This window comes from Oncorhynchus masou, chromosome 23 (genome assembly GCF_036934945.1).
Source record: "Oncorhynchus masou masou isolate Uvic2021 chromosome 23, UVic_Omas_1.1, whole genome shotgun sequence".
In the NCBI taxonomy this organism is placed as follows: Eukaryota; Metazoa; Chordata; class Actinopteri; order Salmoniformes; family Salmonidae; genus Oncorhynchus; species Oncorhynchus masou.
In genome coordinates this window covers 55,016,583-55,037,502 of record NC_088234.1, presented here as the reverse complement: position 1 = coordinate 55,037,502, position 20,920 = coordinate 55,016,583, and the positions used below count along the sequence as shown (strand labels likewise).

The 20,920-nt window shown below is 40.8% G+C and overlaps 1 protein-coding gene across 7 annotated transcripts in view; it reads right to left on the bottom strand.

Moving 5' to 3' along the window:
* The window catches only part of LOC135511065 (pleckstrin homology domain-containing family A member 1-like), a 35,928-nt gene that overhangs the window by 12,840 nt on the left and 2,168 nt on the right, over positions 1 to 20,920 (bottom strand). For 5 of the 7 annotated variants that reach the window (XM_064932564.1, XM_064932565.1, XM_064932563.1 and 2 more), the window contains exons 1-5: positions 5,735 to 6,356; positions 3,554 to 3,610; positions 3,407 to 3,452; positions 647 to 744; positions 133 to 264 (exon numbers count right to left, since the gene is read on the bottom strand). In XM_064932564.1, coding sequence (XP_064788636.1) covers positions 133 to 264; positions 647 to 744; positions 3,407 to 3,452; positions 3,554 to 3,610; positions 5,735 to 5,875 — 474 coding nt within the window. In that variant the 5' untranslated portion in view covers positions 5,876 to 6,356. Of the gene's footprint in view, positions 1 to 132; positions 265 to 646; positions 745 to 3,406; positions 3,453 to 3,553; positions 3,611 to 5,734; positions 6,357 to 19,185; positions 19,273 to 20,920 lie in introns of those variants that run through there. The other 2 variants (XM_064932560.1, XM_064932561.1) reach the window with 2 other exon arrangements.

Genomic DNA, 20,920 nt, shown 5'->3' with positions numbered 1-20,920 from the left:
GTTGGGGGGGGGGGTACACCTGAGTTGTGTAGTCCCCTAAAAATGGTCTGTAGATGCTCAAACTATCAACTGCAACTCTCCTGAAAATGAACTAACTAGGGTTAGGGATAGATAGGGGCTAGCCTTGCCTACCTGCATCTGAGTGATGATGGGAACTCCCCCGATGATGTCAGTCCTGTAGGAGACCTGCTTCTTGGGTCCCAGGTTGTCCAGAAGGGCGTTCTGGGTCTCCACATTCTGTTGGCCATCATAGGACTTTGGCACCTGCAAGAGAACATGGTGTGAAAAAAACATTCCTAACATGTACAGGATACCTTGATTCCTCCTGTTTTACTACTTTTACTGATTACTCCTGCTTCTCGCTCTGTGGTCGAACCAGCGACCTTTCGGTTACTTGCCCAACGTTCTAACCGTTCGGCAACCTGCTGCCCAGAAAGGTCTCTCCTAACAATAACCATCCTGCCAGTCACCCTCTTGACTATCACACACATGGGAAATCTTGAGATTTTACTCACTTTACTAGGAGTCTATGACTTCAGTCATTAACAGGAAGTCAATTTTCTAAAGAGGACTAGGCTATGTATTCTTGTGTGTGAAACAAGTCCTCAGCACTAAAAGACAGTGTAGCATTTAGTGAGAGACTCACAGTGATTTTGGTGGCCTTATTGAGAGCGTTCACCCAGTCTACCAGGTCCTGCTGATCATTGGCCTGGAGGAAGAATTTCCTCATGCCAGCGTTGATGACTGAGAAAGAGGAAGGGAAATACCAAGAATGGGATGGAAGACATCGAAAATAGGCTTAATAGGGAGTGACACATTCAAAAGAGAAAAGAAATAGCACAAATATATATATATATATATATATATATATATATATATATATATATATATATATTAAAAAAAAAATTGGGTCCCTGGTGACAATATAGAAGTTAAAAGGCTGTAGCTTAATTAGAGCTGGTTGAGAGGAAATAGAGTGGATTGTCCTGCCTGCTCTCAGACTACACGTAACATAGCAAATGTAAATCTGAGACACTAAAATTAGTATGAGATTTTCCATTTGGTATGGTTACATAAGACAGGTTACTTAAGGCAAATAATAGAAAATGCTCTGACCAGGTTGGATTGTATGCTGTTCCTAATAGGACAGGGCATAGCAGGAGCATTGGGTCCATTATATGAGAGTGGAGAATTGCATCAAAGCAATCATCAGCTCATTCTAATGACCTTCAACCAATATGTTAACAAAAGGGGCTCAAGACTATTACAAATTACACGCACCAATGACAAAGGGTTTTTAGGTCAAAGCCAGTGATTCTGGCACAGAGTGCTCCTGTCACCATCTTTCATTATATCTTAATTCTCTTATCCCTCCCTTCACTTTCCCGCTTTCGCTTTCAGATCATTGGGTTAAATTACATTGCATTATAGCCTGGGTGATGGTGCAGCGAATAGCTCTAAGCACTAGAACCTTGTGACACAATGGCCATCATTCTTTTTAGTTTCTATGAGCGTGGGTGTGCACGTGTGTTGCTTGCGCCAGTGACCAAACAGACTCACACTAGCTAGTCAAACTTGTACATGCCATAGGTTATCATTCCATCTGGTCGTGCCGGTTTTGACCGCATCAAATCATTGTAATGAAGCTAGCTAAGATAACCAGCTATGTTAGCCAGCTAGCTCACTAGCTACCAAGGCGAAATTAGGCTATTTTGATGCACTTCCCGTCCTTGTCTACAACTCCATTCAAAATCAATCAATTTTTTATTCTTGTAATTATTCGAATACCAACGTCCATTTGGATATTCGAATAACCATCCCCAAGTTCCACTTGTTCTGACCACACAAAAACCGCAGTGATTGAAAGTGAAAAACTGAAAGGAGACATCGCGACCATTGACTGAACATTAATGGTGTGGAATGAATGAGTGACTCAATGAGTGGGAGGTGATAAGTAAGAGGCTGTCATGCCATGGGCATTTTGTTAAACCTACTGACAACGAGATCATGGAAAAAGAAAGACGAGGTTATAAATCAATCCAAGTGACAGAATTGAAACAAGAAGAAACAAAAATCGTACCAATGTGGCATACACGGGTGTATGCCACATTACCACTTACAATTTACCCCACTATAAACTGTAAGTCTGTCTGAAGGGGTGTGTAGACCAAGGGTGGTGGGGGCTCTCAAAGGAAGTGAATAATAAGCTGGGAGGGCGATATCTAAGATCTGACTCACAGCTGCGATCACACACAAAACATGTGTGTTGTTGAGTCACACAGCTGGGCCGCAGCATCAGAGCCACACACACACACACACGGACAGGAATCCTAGCTTGCCACTGATCCTTGTTTTACTGTAAGCCCATCTGGAAGTATGACAGCCTTTCCCAAACGACTTTTCCTGAAAACACCAATTAAGAGCTACTTTTAAAAGACATAAGAGTTAGGAAGGGGTGCGATGGTAATAAATGTGGAAATCAACAAAAACATGGCATGCAAACAGTGGTTTAAAAATACCCCAGACTTTTGAGAATGGGTTCCGATTCGGATGCCAGCATCCTGTCAAAACCCCAACACACACACACAACGGTGTGGTGATGACGGGGTCGGTTCTGTCACACACACACTTGTGTTTCCTTCTATTGAGGGCGAAGGGGGGAATGCTGACACACACACACACAGGCCAAAAAGAGATTGTATTTTAAAATAATAATTTCAAACCTTTTATTATATTGAGACATGATCACATAGGCCTATGTCTGTTTTTTTGTTCGTGGGAGTACTTGGGAACAGAAAAAAATCAAATTGGTCCGTGGGCCGCCAGTTGATGACCCCTGATGTACAGTATCCTGATCAGCTGCTATCCTGCATGTCTCTTTTAGATAAACAGCTGAAGCTATGCAGGGTTGTCCGTAGCGTGGAGACAAGCCACAGGAAAATCAAGCTGAGGTGAGAGAAGGGCAAGAAGGATGCATTCCTCCCTTAGGTTCAAGTCAATCTAAACGACCCAGCTTTGTGTACATGGTGGCATCTGTCAGGGCAGACCTTGAACTGAGAAATTCTGGCTCTTTGAGATGTCACTGTCATGTCAATCCTGACAAAAAGCTGGATTTATTGCTGAACAGAAACATGGACTCACCTACCGCCCAATATCATTAGTCATTTCAACTCATGCAAATGGGAAAAAGAGCCCTTGGCCATATAAATAACGGAACTTTTGGTGTCCACTAACATTCTAAATCTAGAAACTAAGTTTGCTGAAATCTGTATATCTATAGCTGTGGTTTAGTAGGAGTTTAAAAATACTGAAGGTCATGAAAAAAAGTTGAGCCAAGTTACAACCACTTCCCTATTAATTGAGCAGAGGAACTGAGAGGAAAGAGAATAGTTGTCCTCAATCTTACCGAAGCAATACTCTGCCTTGGGTCTCTGCTTAGTGGCGTCGCTGACCTACGAGGCAAGAGAAGTACAACAACCTAAATTAATTAATTTAATATCCCTTTTTCAACAAGCACATCAATTATTTGCACATTCTTCAGCAAATCTCTTACCTTGGAGATGTAGGTGAGTTTGAGTGAGCCAACACAGTCCGCACTGATGGGCAGGTTCTAATGGAAAAATGTGGGTGAGGAACTATTAGATACCATTGAATACTGTCCATTGTTGCAAACCCTGACCTTATAATATGCGGGGTGCTCTCATATTATGTATTTGGATTACTCTAAAGAAGAGCGACTTGGTGGTTGGAGGGGACTGGATGGGGGTGAGAACTTGAGTAATCAATTCAAGGTTATTCCATTGTTGATAATCTAATACAAGAACAACAAATAGCTTATTTCTCTCCAATTTTGTTTACATCCCAGTTAGTGAGTATTTCTCCTTTGCCAAGATAACACATCCACCTGACAGGGGTGGCATATCAAGAAGCTGATTAAACAGCATAATCATTACACAGGTGCACCTTGTGCTGGGGACAATAAAAGGCCACTCTAAATGTGCAGTTTTTTCGCACAATGCAATGCCACACGTCTAAAGTTGAGGGATAGTGAAATTGGCATGCTGACTGCAGGAATGTCCACCAGAGCTATTGCCAGCAAATTTAATGTTCCTTTCTCTACCATAATCTGCCTCCAATGTAATTTTGGAGAATTTGGCAGTACATCCAACTGGCCTCACAACCACGCCAGCCCAGGACCTCCACATCCGGTTTCTTCACCTGCGGGATCTTCTGAGACCAGCCACCCGGACAGCTGATGAACTGGAGGACTATTTCTGTCTTCACAAACTCCTTTTGTGGAGAAAAAAACGAATTCTGATGGGTGGGTGGGCCTATGCCCTCCCAGGCCCACTTGTGGCTGCACCCTTGCAAAGTCATGTGATATCCATAGATTAAGGCCGAATGAATTCACTTTAATTGACTGATTTCCTTATATGTACTGTAACTCAGTAAAATCTTTGAAATTGTTGCGTTTATATTTTAATTCAGTAGAGAGAGAGTTGAGAAAGAGAGAGATTATTTCCAATGCCCATCCCTACAAGTAACATCCACAGACCTGGGTGATTCTCATGTTGAATCCAGTACCCTATTTTTCTCAATCCTAGTTATATTAGCAACCCATGCTCTTTGTTGCATCTTTAGAGCTCCCCTCTTTCTAAATTTCTAACAGATATTTTAATCTGTCACATGAAACCGCTTGTATGTGCAGTGCGCTTTTGACAACAGTATTTTCCCGCTAATTGCATTGTACCTAGTCGATCTGTGCAAGAAAATAGCCTATTCCAAACAGACTCTGGGACAATAGATCCCATATTCATACAAGCAGTAGGCCATGGCAACATCAAAAACAAACTTTAAAAAGCAAATGAGGCTGATGCAACCGATCAGAACGTTTTGCTGAAAATGTTGCTCAACTTATTTCTTCACATTATAAGTGCAGCAATACGCACAAGGCAGTAGACTACACACGAATGTTCATTCCATAATGCAATTAGCGGGAAAACACTGTAGTCAAAACCACACTGCACATACACGCGGTTTCATGTGACAGAGATGAACCTATAGACAGATAAGCATGACCGATCTCTATTGACTGGTATTTCCATCAATGAATAGGCTACAAAGCATTATTTTGCAATGGGATTTCCCCCCTTATAGAGGACAATTGGTCAGTGGCAGTTTAATTGATCTGCTTTTCATTTTTATTACCGGCTAATGGAAACCCTGGTACAAATACTTGTCTGAGGACATGAGTCTCATTACGTAACACTTTTACAAGTTCCTGTAAAAAAAAACAATCAGTTTTTAAATAACATTTTATTCACCTATGAGGTATCATCTGGAGTAGTAAAAGTTATTTTATTCACTTATATGCCTTCAGAATGGGGTTCTTATGTTCAAAACACTCATTACCGAAACGGCAAAGAAGCTCAAGTTCAGGAAAAAGTCTGATTTAAAGTTATAATAATGTTATTATTTTATTTGGTTTTATGTTTACCTCAGGTCTTTTCATTAGGGGAGCAATGTTGAAAAATATTTGAATTTGATTTGTGTATTACTTTTTTGGACTGATGCAGTAATGACAATGTTGTGGAAATTGTGGTCAAATGCATATTATCTGATCAATAAACATAATTATGAAATAGATAAGAACATATGCTAATCCCAGTAGTGAAAAATGACAGTTTTGTGAGAATGACCCAGCTAATGCTAGCCATCAGTCGTTCTGTGTTACCTGAGGGTTGTCCATGTACCACACCAGGCTGCCCGGTTGGGTGTCCAGGATGAAGTAGCGACGCAGGAACTTCCCACTGCTCTCGTTTTCCTCGATGTCCAGGAAGCCACAGATCCGGTTCTGCCGATCCACGTAAGGCATCTCCCAGCCGGCACATTCCCTGGCCCAGGGGCCGGGAGAGAGGAGGGGAAGAGGGTAGATGGAGGACAGCCTGGAGGGAGGAGAGAGGGGGTACTGAAGAGTTGCGGTCTAGTGCTAGAAAGCCTTGCCTGCCTCTCTGCTACTCTGCCCCCTGGTACTGGCTACACTCGGGATCATGTGACAAACTTCAACCCCGCCTCCTTTATCCCTTTCCATCTAGCCTAATCAGTTTCCCTCGGTCACCCATTCTACCATCCCCCTCTTGCTCCTTTTTTCTCCTCCCTCCGGCTCTTCATTCACATCTGGTAAGCCTTTGCAGTCTTCCCAAGCCTTTCCTTCTTTTACCTCCACAAAATCAGAGCTGAGAATTATTATCCCAGGTCTACTTAAGTTATTCATTAATTTCCTAGAAGGTAACCGGACTGAGAACACAATTTCATTTACAGTACAGTCCAGGAGCTCAGTCATCAACACAACAATCAAATACTCTGAGGAGCTGGGGTGAGCATTATTTAACCCAAAGACTAAGCAGCCAGCCAACTAACTCACTGACATCTCCTGGTGGATAAAATTGTATTACAGATATCAGCTCTCCAACTCAAAGACTGGTGAAAGATTAAGACATGCAGTTCAAAGTAAAAATTGTGGGGGCATAATACTGTATACATTGCTGTAATTCCTGATTGAAGGAATTGGAGTTATTAACAGACCTTTTTAGTCCACGATAAAGGACCCTCTTTCTCTCCCTACCTCTGCCTCAGATAAAGAGGCTGGGACATTATGAGCATTGTGTGGGAGGATAGGGGCAAAGCTGGGACAAAAGGCCTGCTTGTTGTGCATTGTGTAAAGGGCTGACGACATCAGGGCTAGCCCCCGCAGCCCCTGGAGTCTTTCAGTAGACACACGCACAGACGCTTGACGAAACTCTGTCAGGGCTGATCCTAAACATTGATTTTAAAGAGTGTATGAAGGGGAGGTTCAGACTAGCTGGAGATGCATCTTGGTCAACAGTGACTGGAGCATGTGTACGTCCACACTTACACAAGAGTACCATAAGATTTTCAGGGGGAGATTTCTATAGTATTGCAACATGCGAGGCCTCTAAATCCAACTGACACTTTGACTGTCAGGCAACATAGAAAGTAGGCTTTCCATGTGTGACGAGAGAGAGCTCAAAAACAGAGAAGAGGGGGGTAAGCAACAGACTACAGAACCACCATGTTAGAAAGGTCAAATAAGAGAAGGTCAAGGGGGGTGAAGCAGATCATGGACTATGGGCTTGGTCCCAACTCAAACATCAGTGTCCACATTCATTCCTCGTATAATGCGAGAGAGCGGCTTTGTCCACCACTGGCAACCAACGGCTGGGCAATAAAACAGAACAAAAGGAGAGGTGTAGAGAGGGAGGGAGAAAGAAAGTGACAGAAAAGAAGGAGATCATTGGGGAAGTGAGACAGGAGAATGACGGAACGGTAAGGGAGTGAAGTGGCTTGTGATGAAGAACAATGGCTACCTACTGTGTCATCATGAGTAAGGGAGGGCGAAGGTCAACTTTGTGCGACTTTCATCTAAACATTCTTCACTAGTTCGAATAGGTCAAATTAATTCCAGTCTCACAAAAAGATTCTGCAATGAGTTTGTTAAGATTGCGGCAGACAAGCCTAATATTTATTAAGAGTAAAGATTCTTGTCCCAGGCACCTACTCTGCGTTCTAGCAGAGCAATCAGTGAAGAGAATAGTCCAACTGGGGGGGACATTCCTTGATTTGAGGGGTAAAAATGTAATAAAAATGTTTATACTGATCTAAAACAATGCATAAATCCATGATGCTTTTTAGGCTAGAAACAAGTGATAAAATGCCCTAGGAAGATGCAACTGATGCACATTGGAATATCTTTGGTTTGTCTCTATGAGCTACGACCTTCTAAAGTCAAGGAGTAAAAGAAATTGGATTTTGCTTGGGAAGTAATCTTATTCAATGTTTGACTGTCGATATCAATACTTTTTGACCGTACCACTTTGATTTCAACAAAACTTTACATACATATTTGCCATTGGTAGAAGTGGCATTGTGAACCTGAATGCCAAAACATTCATTAGATAGAGGTGTTGAAAGTTCACACATTTTGCATTCCCAGCCATACAATGAGACATCCATGTCTTCATCACTGGAAAAGATAAACGGTTGTGTTTGATATCGTTTAAAAGCTTATTCAGGTTTGTCAAACTATTTGATCATTTCTTGAAAAATTCTACATTTTATCTTAGATCCTAATTTACATAATCTGAGGTGATTGTGTGTTGTGCCCGCCATCAATTGACACACAGCATGCTCTTGAATGTTTTGGCATCCAGGTACAAAAAGTCATTTTCTGACCACTTCCACCATGCGCAAATATGTACGGCAAGTTTCGTTCAAATCAAAAAGGGGTGCGGTCAAAGAGTGATTGAAATCAAATGGAACGATCTCATCACCAGTCTCTCACTCTGCCGTTCTGCTCAGACTAGGCCTTTTAGGCGATATATCTTTTTAAATATGTATTTGCCTCTCCTTCACAATATGCTCAGTCTCAGCACGCCTGGTGAAGTCAGACCAAAAGGTCCACAAATTAACTAACAGACAGTTAAGACAATGCTACCGACAAGCCTGGTCACGCTCCTGCTGGCATGCACCATTATCTGCAGTTTGGTGGGGTTTCACACAGGAATCGACCAACAACCAAGTCAAGCACTTCAGTCCACCCACAAAATATTGTTAAAACCATAGCCGGCCAGTCTCAAAATAAACTATAACAACATTATACTGCCATGGCGTGTGTTTATGTCAGTATGCACTTGTGAATTCCTGAGCCTTTGAGCGGAAAAATATCACCTGTCAGACAGAACATCTGAGTCATTGCGCAACAATTCTAAATGCAATCGCATGTTAAAAACATAGCCACGGTTAACAAGAGGATCCCAGCTTTATATAGCTACCATTTTTGTTTCTCAACTCCTAATTGAAGCCCGTCATCCATTAGCTATTCTAGTGCATAGGCAATACGGTAGGCACGCATGTCACCCACCACCTTGCAATTGGAGGCAGCATGCATTTTGAAAACATACAGGATACTTCATTGTTTGAAACCTGGACGTTTTACTTCATATTATGAGGCATGTCTTACATTGTATCAAAATAGCCAGCCGAGCCAAATCCAACCATAGAAACCACTATTTCTCTCCTGTTCTATTGGTTTTCATATCAACTTTCTTTAGTTGTCCAGAAGCCAGAGGCACAATCCTTATCATATTAGCAACCCATCCTAGTTGTTGCATCTTTATTCCCTCTCTTTAAGTTTCTAAAGGAGATTTTCATCTGTCACATATGGATCAGGTGCCCCACGTAGAACAGAGAATTACATTTTGCCAAATGTTTGAAATTATGTTTTACATTGGCTGCTTATTACAGTAGTTGTATTTTCAATAACTTAGCCTTTCGGTTGTGAGACAATTGGCTTGATGCTATTGCATGTTTCAATTAAGCTCTATAATGTAAAAAGTATGTTTCTTGTATGCACGCATAGTATTTTATGTTGGTCACCATTTTAATATTTGGAACAAATTCAACCGTTTGTTACCCGGTTAATGAGAGTTGGTAAGTCAGGAAAATTGACATCCCGAGTTGACAATTTGCATCTGCAATATCCGTGGCTTGGCACTCCACTGTGTAAATTAAATGTACAGGTCAATTCAATTCTGTTTGCCAGCGAGCTTAGTTTTATTTTTGCCATGCTTTACAAAAGGCCTGGGCTTTGCACACTGTTTGATAAACAGTTTCCCTGTAAATTGGATGATGTGGTCCATCATAAACACGAGGCAGTACTTGATGCAAGACCATATGATGCAAGAGTAGGCTACATCACATGCCTAACACGTTGGTTAGTGTTAGCTATAGAAACAGAAAAGGTAGTATTCTCACTAAATCAACAGAAGTTCTATTGGATTGTTTAAATACTAGGCAACACAACACAAGTGTAATAGGGTGTTTTAAAGCCCTCCAAGCAAAGCCCAGTCAGAAGGAGCACGCCCCCATCCACATGGACAGGGCCGCAGTGGAGGTGAACAGCTTCAAGTTCCTCGGCATAAACATCACTGACAATGTGAAATGGTCCACCCACACAGAGTGCGGTGAAGGAGGCCCAACAGCAGCTGTCCAACTTCAGAAGGCTGAAGAAATTAGTCTTGGACCCTAAGAGCCTCACAAACTTTGACAGGCGCACCACTGAGAGCATCCTGTCGGGCTGTATCACCAACTGCATCATCAGTCGCCTTGGATTTATTTATTACAATTACAAAATGCTAAACCAAGAAGTTCAAAGACATTCAAAGTTCCTCCATAGAAGCCTCTTCTCTGTAGGTATAATTCTGTGGGCCTAATTCAGATAATGCATGTCATAACATGATGCCCAGCGCTTCAAGGCAAGCGTCCATCGCTCTCTTCACCATCAACATTTGTTGCATCTCGTGCTCTACACTGTGACTGGCAGCAAACTGCCTGTTTCTCTTTTATTATGATTAAATCATGCTGTTACGGCAAAATACAATTTGCTGTTAACGACTTACCTATATTTCTTTATTATTATATTTCTTTAAAATCGCTTACTCGCTCCACAGTGTGGATAGCTGCTCTATCCACACTGATTGGTGAAGTAATTTAACGTCAAGCTAAATGTAAAAAAAATAAAAAATGTAGAGGTTTAAAAAGGAACGATAGAAACCGGTATTTTTTTTATTCTAAATTGTTTAGAACCTTATTTTGTTGGTCGGAACAGTGGAACTGATCAAAAATAATTTGGTGCCAACCCCTGCATGAAACATACATTATGGAAAATATGCATCACACTCACTCATAATGGATTGGAAATAATTTGGCAGTCAACTTTTAGAAGGTTAGGCAACTGCTGACTTTTGAGAACTCCTCTGGTTTATTGCATAGCACATTGTATACATTTTGCCAAGTTGATTGTAATGCAAGCTACACTACTGGTCAAAAGTTTTAGAACACCTACTCATGCAAGGATAATTTTTTTGTGTGACTATTTTCTATAGTGAAGAAATCAAAACTATGAAATAACACATATGGAATGACTTGTTTCAGGTTCATTTGTGGAATTTCTTAATGCATTTGATCCAATCAGTTGTGTTGTGACTAGGTATGGGGTGGTATATGGTATACAGAAGATAGGGCTATTTGGTAAAAGACCAAGTCCATATTATGGCAAGAACAGCTCAAATAAGGAAAGAGAAATGAAAGTCCATCATTACTTTAAGACATGAAGGACAGTCAATACGGAAAATTGCAGTCGCAAAAACCATCAAGCGCTATGATGAAACTGGCTCTCATGAGGACCACCACACGAATGGAAGACCCAGAGTTGCCTCTGCTGCAGAGAATAAGTTCAGTAGAGTTATCAGCCCCAGAAATTGCAGCCCAAATAAATTCTTCAGAGTTCAAGTAATAGACACATCTCAACATCAACTGTTCAGAGGAGACGGCGTGAATCAGGCTTTCATGGTCGAATTGCTGCAAAGAAACCACTACTAAAGGACAACAATATGAAGAAGAGACTTGCTTGGGCCAAGAAACACAAGCAATGGACATTAGACAGGTGGACATTTGTCCTTTGGTCTGGAGACCAAATTGGAGATTTTTTGGTTCCAACCGCCGTGTCTTTGTGAGACACAGTGTGGGTGAACAGATGATCTCTGCATGTGTATTTCCCACCGTAAAGCATGGAGGTGGTGTGATGGTGCTTTGTTGACGACACTGCAATTTATTTAAAATTCAAGGGACACTTAACCAGCATGGCTACCACAGCATTCTGCATATATATACCATCTCATCTGGTTTGTGCAGTGGGACTATCATTTGTTTTTCAACAGGACAATGACCCAACACACCTCCAGGTTGTGTAAGGGCTATTTGACCATGAATGAGAGTGATGGATTGCTGCATCAGATGACCTGTGCTCCACATTCGCCCGACCTCAACCAAATTGAGATGGGTTGGATGAGTTGGACGGCAGAGTGAAGGAAAAGCAGCCAACAAGTGCTCAGCATATGTGGGAAGTCCTTCAAGACTGTTGGAAAAGCATTCCAGTTGAAGCTGGTTGAGAGAATGCCAAGAGTGTGCAAAGCTGTCATCAACGCAAAGGGTGGCAATTTGAAGAATCTCAAATATAAAATATATTTTGTTTTGATTAACACCTTGTTGGTTACTACATATACGTGCAGGATATGCTGTGTTGGCAAAATATGCATATGCAGCTGTAGGTTTTTAAACCTCCACTCTAGCATTCATGACACACATCTTTCTATCTTCATACTTTTATTTGGGTTTCTATGCAAAGTATATGATTGAATGTTTCTTTGAGCCTGCAGCTAGTTACTTGAAATGAGACAATCATGCATAAACATGATTCAAAAATGTGATTCACTGACAGAGAAAGTTAATAAAACACTAGCCTCCTGAGCAGGTAAATTGACATTTAAAAATCTGGCTAAGCTAGTCAAACTAACTTTGGCTAGCTTTCAAAGAATTGACTAAATGTGACCCGTTTCAGGAAAGTAGGCACATGTCACGGGTCACTACGTCACAGGAAAAACGTTTGAACAAACTTTATTTATTTTTTATCAAAATGTGTTTTTTTGTGTGGCAGAAATGCCTTCTCGAACGTGAACTTATGTGCCGTAATTACAAACGTGTATGTCATTTGTAAATACGAATAAAATTGTTAAATTACGAGCCTGGTTAGTTTAGCAACAGAAAAAGACTAAACTTCCCGCTAGCCATGATTGGCTGAGATAATGAGTGGCCTGGACATGCTGAGAGATGAGTATGGATTGGTTTGCCATTTAGCACCATTCTGTCTATTTGAGATGGTCAGTATATCTAGGTAATCCTGTCTAATGCAGCTTTAAAAATGTATTGCGTAGTAAAACTGCATAAGCCTAATGTCAAGTTAAAGTGTACTGTTAGCTAGCTAACGTTAGTTGGCTGGCTCGCTAGTTAACGTTACAAATATTTTCTTGCTCATATCATTTAAATAAACAAGTCGTTAAGTGTAGGCCATAAGCAAATAGGTAAAGTGGGACAAGACTAAAGAGTTAAATCGTGAAGATGTTTCCACCAAAAGACAGGTATTTTCATATCCATGGTATCAAGATGTTATCTATTTTTGCTAACTTTCTATTAAAAATGTTTTGTAGTGAGATCATTTATTTATTTTGGGATATGAGTACCGAGTATGTACACTTCAGACCATTTTATTGGAAAACTACACGATAATGTTAAAGTTACATTTTTTTGTGATCCAATACGCAATAGCATAATTTGGTTGTAATCCAGACCAGGTAAAAAATTATCTACAGTATGTAAAGATGATATTTCAAAATAAGGTATGTTTTTTTATTTGTAATACATTTTCAAAAATCCAGTTTTTGCTTTGTCATTTTGGGGTATTGTAGATTGATGAGGATCATCCATTTTAGAATAAGGCTGTAATGTTCAAAAATGTGGAAGTCAAGGGGTCTGAATACTTTGCGAATGCACTGTGTGCAGTGGTTCGTAGGGGCAGGGGGTAAGGACTTCATTACAGGATGCTAGGGCAAGGGTATTGAACAGGACAATGTGGTAGTGGTGGTGGTGTGGCTGAGAGGAGGGGTGCTAGTGGTAGATGGAAATGGCCAAGTGATTGAAAATCTGATAGAAATCAAATACCTGGTGTGCCTGAATGATGCCGAGGGACCAGGATGAATGTAGCCAAAAGGAATGTTTGGAGGAAAAAGGGGGAGGTTTGCAAGCCGAAGAACACCATCCCAACAGTGAAGCACGGGGGTGATAGCATCATGTTGTGGGGGTGCTTTGCTGCAGGAGGGACTGGTGCACTTCACAAAATAAATGAAATCATGAGGGAGGAAAATGATGTGGATATATTGAAACAACATCTCAAGACATCAGTCAGGAAGTTAAAGCTTGGTCGCTAATGGGTCTTCCAGATGGACAATGATCCCAAGCATCCTTCCAAAGTTGTGGCAAAATGGCCTAAGGACAACAAAGTCAAGGTATTGGAGTGGCCATCACAAAGCCCTGACCTCAATCCTATAGAACATTTGTGGGCAAAACTGAAAAAGCTTGTGTGAGCAAGGAGGCCTACAAACATGATTCAGTTACACCAGCTCTGCCAGGAGGAATGGGCCACAATTCACCCAACTTATTGTGGGAAGCTTGTGGGAGGCTACCCGAAACATTTGAACCAAGTTAAACAATTTAAAGACAATGCTACCAAATACGAATTGAGTGTATGTAAACTTCTGACCCACTGGGAATGCAATGAAAGAAATAAAAGCTGAAATATATAATTCTCTCTACTATTATTCTGACATTTCACATTCTTAAAATAAAGTGGTGATTTTCACTGACCTAAGACAGGGAATCTTTGCTAGGTTTAAATGTCAGGAATTGTGAAAAACTGAGTTTAAATGTACTTGGCTAAGGTGTATGTAAACTTCCGACTTCAACTGTATCAGACACACTACCGTTCAAAAGTTTGGAATCACTTAGAAATGTTCTTGTTTTTGAAAGAAAAGCAAAAAAAATAGTCTACTAAAATAACATAACATTTATCAGAAATACAGTGTAGACATTGTTAATGTTGTAAATTACTATTGTAGCTGTATTTTTTTGTAGTTGTATTTTTTGTTGCTGTTTTGTTGTTGTATATAACAGATTAAAAACACCAAGAAATCAGCTCCAAGTGATTTTAATTTAAGAAATCTGTTCAAGTATTCCCATGGATAATAAAGAGAAACATGTAATCATATAGAAATGTAAGCAAGGTTTGAAATTATTACGTTTTAGTCAAACATATCCTTTGTGCTTCTATCGGTCAATTTGCTGTCTACAAATTATTTGTAATTATTATCATCCGGACCCCCGACAATCCACTCAAGAAGAAAAAAATACTAATAATAAAATTGTCCCGCTACTGAAACGAGTTGATGATTGCTGCAGTATAGTGTATAATTCGGCAGCCCAAATCTCACTGGAAAGACTAGATGTCATACAGGGGCAAGGACTCAGAATATGAAGTGGGGTGTTTCAGACCTCCCTAGTGTCTGGACTACAGATTGAGATGGGGGATATGCCATTGCAGATTAGGAGACAGCAGCTGGAAATTAATTATTGGGTCAACCTACAGGGACATTGGGTGTCTCATCCTGCAAAAGGAATTCTACAGGCATGCTGGGAACATGAGCGAGGACAGAACACGAGCTTTGGGTGGATGGGTGATACTCAGGCAAAGAGAGACGGGACTGTAAGGAAGGAAGTTTAGCCTCACGGTAGCTATTACTGTGAACCCACCATGGCTACTCCCACCTCCAGTAGTTGATCTAGAAGTGTTGGAGAGACTACAGAAAGATAGTGACTGGTTTGATCCATCTGATTTGTTTATTAATAGACTTCTGGATACTGTATATCAGGATTTTGTGGCCATTTACACTGATGGCTCAAAAGATCCTAGGACAGGACACACTGGGTCAGCATTTGTAGTGCAGGAAAGTGGGGTGGCGGTCAGGAAACCTATTACAGATCACCTGGCTGTATATATGGTGGAGCTGATGGGTGTACTGTTGGCCTTGCAGTGGTTGGAAGAAGGCAAGCTAGACAGAGTAGTTACTTGCTCTGACTCATGTGCAGTGTTGATGAGTCTGCAGTCCTTTAGCTCACATAGCAGACAAGACCTGCTGTATGAGGTACTACAAACCCATGGCAGGGTGAGACAGATAGGTATGCAGACACGTTTTCTTGGGTCCCAGCCCATGTGGGGGTGGAGGGGAACGAGGTAGCTGGTGTACTGGCTAAACAAGCACTTAGTAGTGGGGATGTTGTAGTTTCAATGAGCAAGGCAAAAATTTTGATATGGACAGTGATGGTGCAGAGATGGCAGGAGCAGTGGAATAGGGACACTAAGGGAAAACATATATCTCAAATACAGAGATAAGTCAGGGAGGGGAGGGCGGCAGGAAGAGAGGAGGCTATTTTTACAAGACTACGGGTGGGACACAGCCGGTTGAATAAGACTTTAAATGTTATTGGAAAACATCCAACAGGAAAGTGTGATTATTGCCAGGAAACAGAGACAGTGGAGCATGTATAAATGTTATACTGTAGGAAACCATCCAACAGGAAAGTGTGACTGGCAAACTGTGCCAAAATATCCTCCAAACAACGGCTGTATCACTTTAATACAACGGTTTACCAACATATTCAAATAATGATTGAACATTTTTATGAATTTATTCATAATATTTCATCCTTCCACAAGATATAGTCCCGACCCAAATCTAGGGTTTTTACCTAAGCCGGCTGGTCGTTCGTTCTATCGGTTCGGTTGCTAGAGACGCAACCCAGTTGTTCGTTCTAAATGTTCCATTCCCATAATGGCTGGCAATGTTCTTATTAGAGGTCGACCGATTAATCGGAATCGCTGATTAATTAATTTCAAGCTTTCATAACAATCGGAAATCTGTATTTTTGGAAACCGATTTGGCCAACTTAAAAAATATTATATTTTTTTTACACCTTTATTTAACTAAGCAAGTCCGTTTGGAACACATTCTTATTTTCAATGACGGCCTAGGAACGGTGGGTTAACTGCCTCGTTCAGGGGCAGAACGACAGATTTTCACCTTGTCAGCTCGGGGGATTCAATCTTGCAACCTTACAGTTAACTAGTCCAACGCTATAACCACCTGCCTCTCGTTTCACTCCACAAGGAGACTGACTGCCTGTTACGCAAATGTAGTAAGCCAAGGTAAGTTGCTAGCTAGCATTAAACTCATCTTATAAAAAACAATGAATCAATCATAATCACTAGTTAACTACACATGGTTGATGATATAACTAGTTTATCTAGCGTGTCCTGCGTTGCATATAATCTGACTGAGCGGTGGTAGGCAGCAGCAGGCTGTAAGCATTCATTCAAAGAGCACTTTGTGCATTTTGCCAGCAGCTCTTTGCTATGCGTCAAGCATTGCGCTGTTTATGACTTCAAGCCTATCAACTCCCGAGATGAGGCTAGTGTAACCGATGTGAAATGGCTAGCTAGTTAGCAGGGTGCGCGCTAATAGTGTTTCAAACGTCACTCGCTCTGAGACTTGGAGTAGTTGTTCCCCTTGCTCTGCATGGGTAACGCTGCTTCGAGGGTGGCTGTTGTCGTTGTGTTCCTGGTTTGAGCACAGGGAGGAACAAGGAGAGGGAAGGAACCTATACTGTTACACTGGCAATACTAAAGGGCCTGTAAGAACATCCAATAGTCAAAGGTATACGAAATACAAATGGTAAAGAGAGAAATAATCCTATAATTCCTATAATAACTACAACCTAAAACTTCTTACCTGGGAATATTGAAGACTCATGTTAAAAGGAACAACCAGCTTTCATATGTTCTCATGTTCTAAGCAAGGAACTTAAACGTTAGCTTTCTTACATGGCACATATTGCACTTTTACTTTCTTCTCCAACACTTTGTTTTTGCATTATTTAAACCAAATTGAACATGTTTCATTATTTATTTGAGGCTAAATTGATTATATTTTTGTATTATTTTAAGTTAAAATAAGTGTTCATTCAGTATTGTTGTAATTGTCATTATTACAAATAATAATAATAATAATTTAAATAAAAAATAAAAAAATTAACCGTCCGATTAATCGGTATCGGCTTTCTTTGGTCCTCCAATAATCGGTATCGGCGTTGAAAAATCATAATCGATCGACCTCTAGTTCTTATCCCATGCTTTCTAGCTAGGCAACTACGGCTAACTTACAGTCACGTCATAAAGTGCAGCCAGAATAACAGCAAAGTAGCTGAATTTGCATTTGTTTAAGCTGTTTTCTAGTGACATTTGTGTGGAGCTTATGAGGTGCAATTTCGCCTGGTTTAGAAAATGTGCTCACTGGTCAGGACACTGTTGTTCAGAGGAACTAGCCAACAACACAGCAAACACAATCCCTTCAAACTGAAGCTGGAAAGACTGCAAACTAGCTGCACTGTTTCATTTGACCTTTTTTCAAATTACATTTCTTTGTATAAATATCCATAAAAATGATGCCGGAGCTGGAGATCGAATTTGAATATTGAAATAATGTTGCAAATATTGAGGAGACAGACAATAAGGTTAATACAAATCTTTACTGTTGAAAACTAAATGTTAGTCTAAAAGAAATGTGAGATAATGTCCAGATGCTTTTTATAGTGGAGATCAAGTGTATAAAGTGCCTGGGTGGGGCTGACGAGACAGTGGATTGCGCAGTCAGATGGAACAGAGTAAATAGGCATTTTAAGGTCATAGATTTAGCAGGTGGTAACTTGTGGAATAGACACCAGCTGGAATTCGGTTTTAACCAATCAGCATTCAGGATTAGATCCTTGTATAAAGGAGCTTACTGAGTAGAATGTCATTAGATACAGTTTCAAATATTTGTTTTAAGAAATGGGGCTGGCTGGCTGGATTTAGTATCTCCCAGTCTCTGGCCCACAATCCAGTACAGTAGGTGGGGGTAATCCCAAGTGGCGCAGCGGTCTAAGGCACTGCATCTCAGTACTTGAGGCGTCGCTACAGACACCCTGGCTCGAATACAAAATGTATCACAACCGGCCGTGATTGGGAGTCAAATAAACAGCGCACAATTGGCCCAGCGTCGTCCGGGTTTGTCCGTCATTGTAAATAAGAATTTGTTATAAACTGACTTGCCTAGTTAAATTAAAAACGAGGTTGGATGCCAACCACCGATAAACTCCACCGAAGAAGTAGTAGTCGTTTGGCTAAACAAACGTTATAACGAATTGTGGCTTTTATTTAGGAAGTATAAGGCTAGCTTAGCAGCTAAAAACACAACACACTTCTCGTGTAGTGATAGTTCTACTTTGCAAACTACTGCTTTACTTAACTAGTGAAACACAGAATGCAGCGGACGGACTTTGTTCTCCTTCACTAACGTAGTTAAGTAACGTTACTGGCCTGGCACAGAATGAGCTCTGACAACTAGCTCTAGTTAGCTAATTTGCATAACTGTAGCTAACCCATTCATAGACGCTAACTGCTACGGATCAGAAGGGTTTTTGAAAGGTAAACGTTAGCTAGCAAATGCAATTCAACTGTTCGCCAGCTTCACGTCAAGGCTTTAACTATAGCTAGCTACCAAAACTTTGTCTCGAATAAACGTTTACATGTATATTTGGCAGCTTGCAACCAGTGCAACTTACTCAAGTTTTCTTCACACAGGAGCTCATTGATTCAGCCTATCCTCTTGTTATGCTGGGTTGGATGAGTTCCCACTCACTGTATAAAACGTAGCTAGTGTACTAACTTTACACTGCTACTGTGTGTGTGTGTTAAACATGGATATTTTGCCCCATCTAGCGGCCACAATCAGAACTGCTTTTTATAAAAACAATTGCAAAGCGAAAAACTTTATATTCAGCATAATTTCCCGCTAAAGTACGCTCGTAGCTCCTTTGCCTGATCTACTTGCCGTCACATCAACTAAGTGGCGTGTATTCATGGATGGACCCGAAAAATAACAAAATAATGTATATTTCGTCTCTGTGCTTCATCATTTTCCTTCAATTCGCAAGGCTGAATGGGTGCTGTCTGGTGAAAAATTATATGATATTGCTGGCGCCCATAGCGTTGAATAAAGGGAAGCCGGTGAGCGTTTGGCCTCCCTTGATAAAAAATAATAAAATAACCAATCAGTGTTGAGGTAAACTGAGCGAGCTCAACTGTGAATGGTCCTGGAGCACCAAAAAAAGTGTCAAGGGAAGACAGCTTGGATTTAGCTTCACACCATTCACATCAGACAAAAATGGAATTGTTGCATCTCCTTTTGTTTGTGGCTAGCTAGCTAGCTAAAATTGTCCCTTTCCTACATTAACTGTGGATGGAGATAGATATTTGGACTTCATTCTCTGTACTGGCCAATGATATAATGGCAATTTGGATCCAACCATAAATACACACATTATGCCCCTGGCCTGAAAGGCTTGAAGTTCAACATGTAGCTTGATGTAGTTAACTCTCGAGCTGCACAGCGGTGCTAGAGGCGTCATTACAGACCCTGGTTCGATCCCAGGCTGTATCATAACTGGATGTGAGTCCCATAGGGTGGCGCACAATTGACCCAGCATCGTTAGGGTTTGGCCAAGGTAGGCAGTCATTGTAAATAAGAATTTGTTCTTAACTGAATTGCTTAGTTAAATAAAGGTACAAAAATACAAATAAACTAGCTGGCCTGGCATTATAGGCAGGTAACCTTGGACAACAAAAACTAAAAGTGTGTATTGTATGACATAGTCATAGACCTTTTAGGCAACATGAAAGAGGAGGATGGCATTGACGTTTCTCTACAAGTAAGGTGAGTCAACACTACCTGTACATACAGAAATCAGTACCATGGACAGCAACGTCATATTTAGCTTTGTTTGGACAAATAGTTTTTCACTGTTTTAAACTAAGCATAGGTGATTAGATGATGTTGCAGTTGAAATGGCGCAGGAATAGTGGAGGCAGTGCCAGTTCTTTGCAACTTGCAGTAACTCTCCCTGGTTCTAAATCAATAGTTGTTTAGTTGGCCGAAAATCTCGGAAACTTTAACTTGCTTGGCCATACTGTAGGTCATGTAAACGGTTTGTTACATTAAATATGTTTTCTGGACTTCACCGACTGATGTTGCTCTCCGGTTTAGTGAAGAACCAAAACTGTTGTTTAATTTATTCTGCCACTGTGTCTTCTTATTGTCTCGGCCTTAGGCCTATATATCACGGTGTCATGGCATATGAAGTAACAGGTTATAGAGCAAACAATGCAGTTATTACAAGACGGGTTGTAATAAGGCTTTTATTCCTGACTTGGCTTTTTCAGTGATTTTACCCATGCACCAATACTGCTTCAACTACACCTAATCATTTAATACGTAAATCGTAAGAGCCAATCAATGAT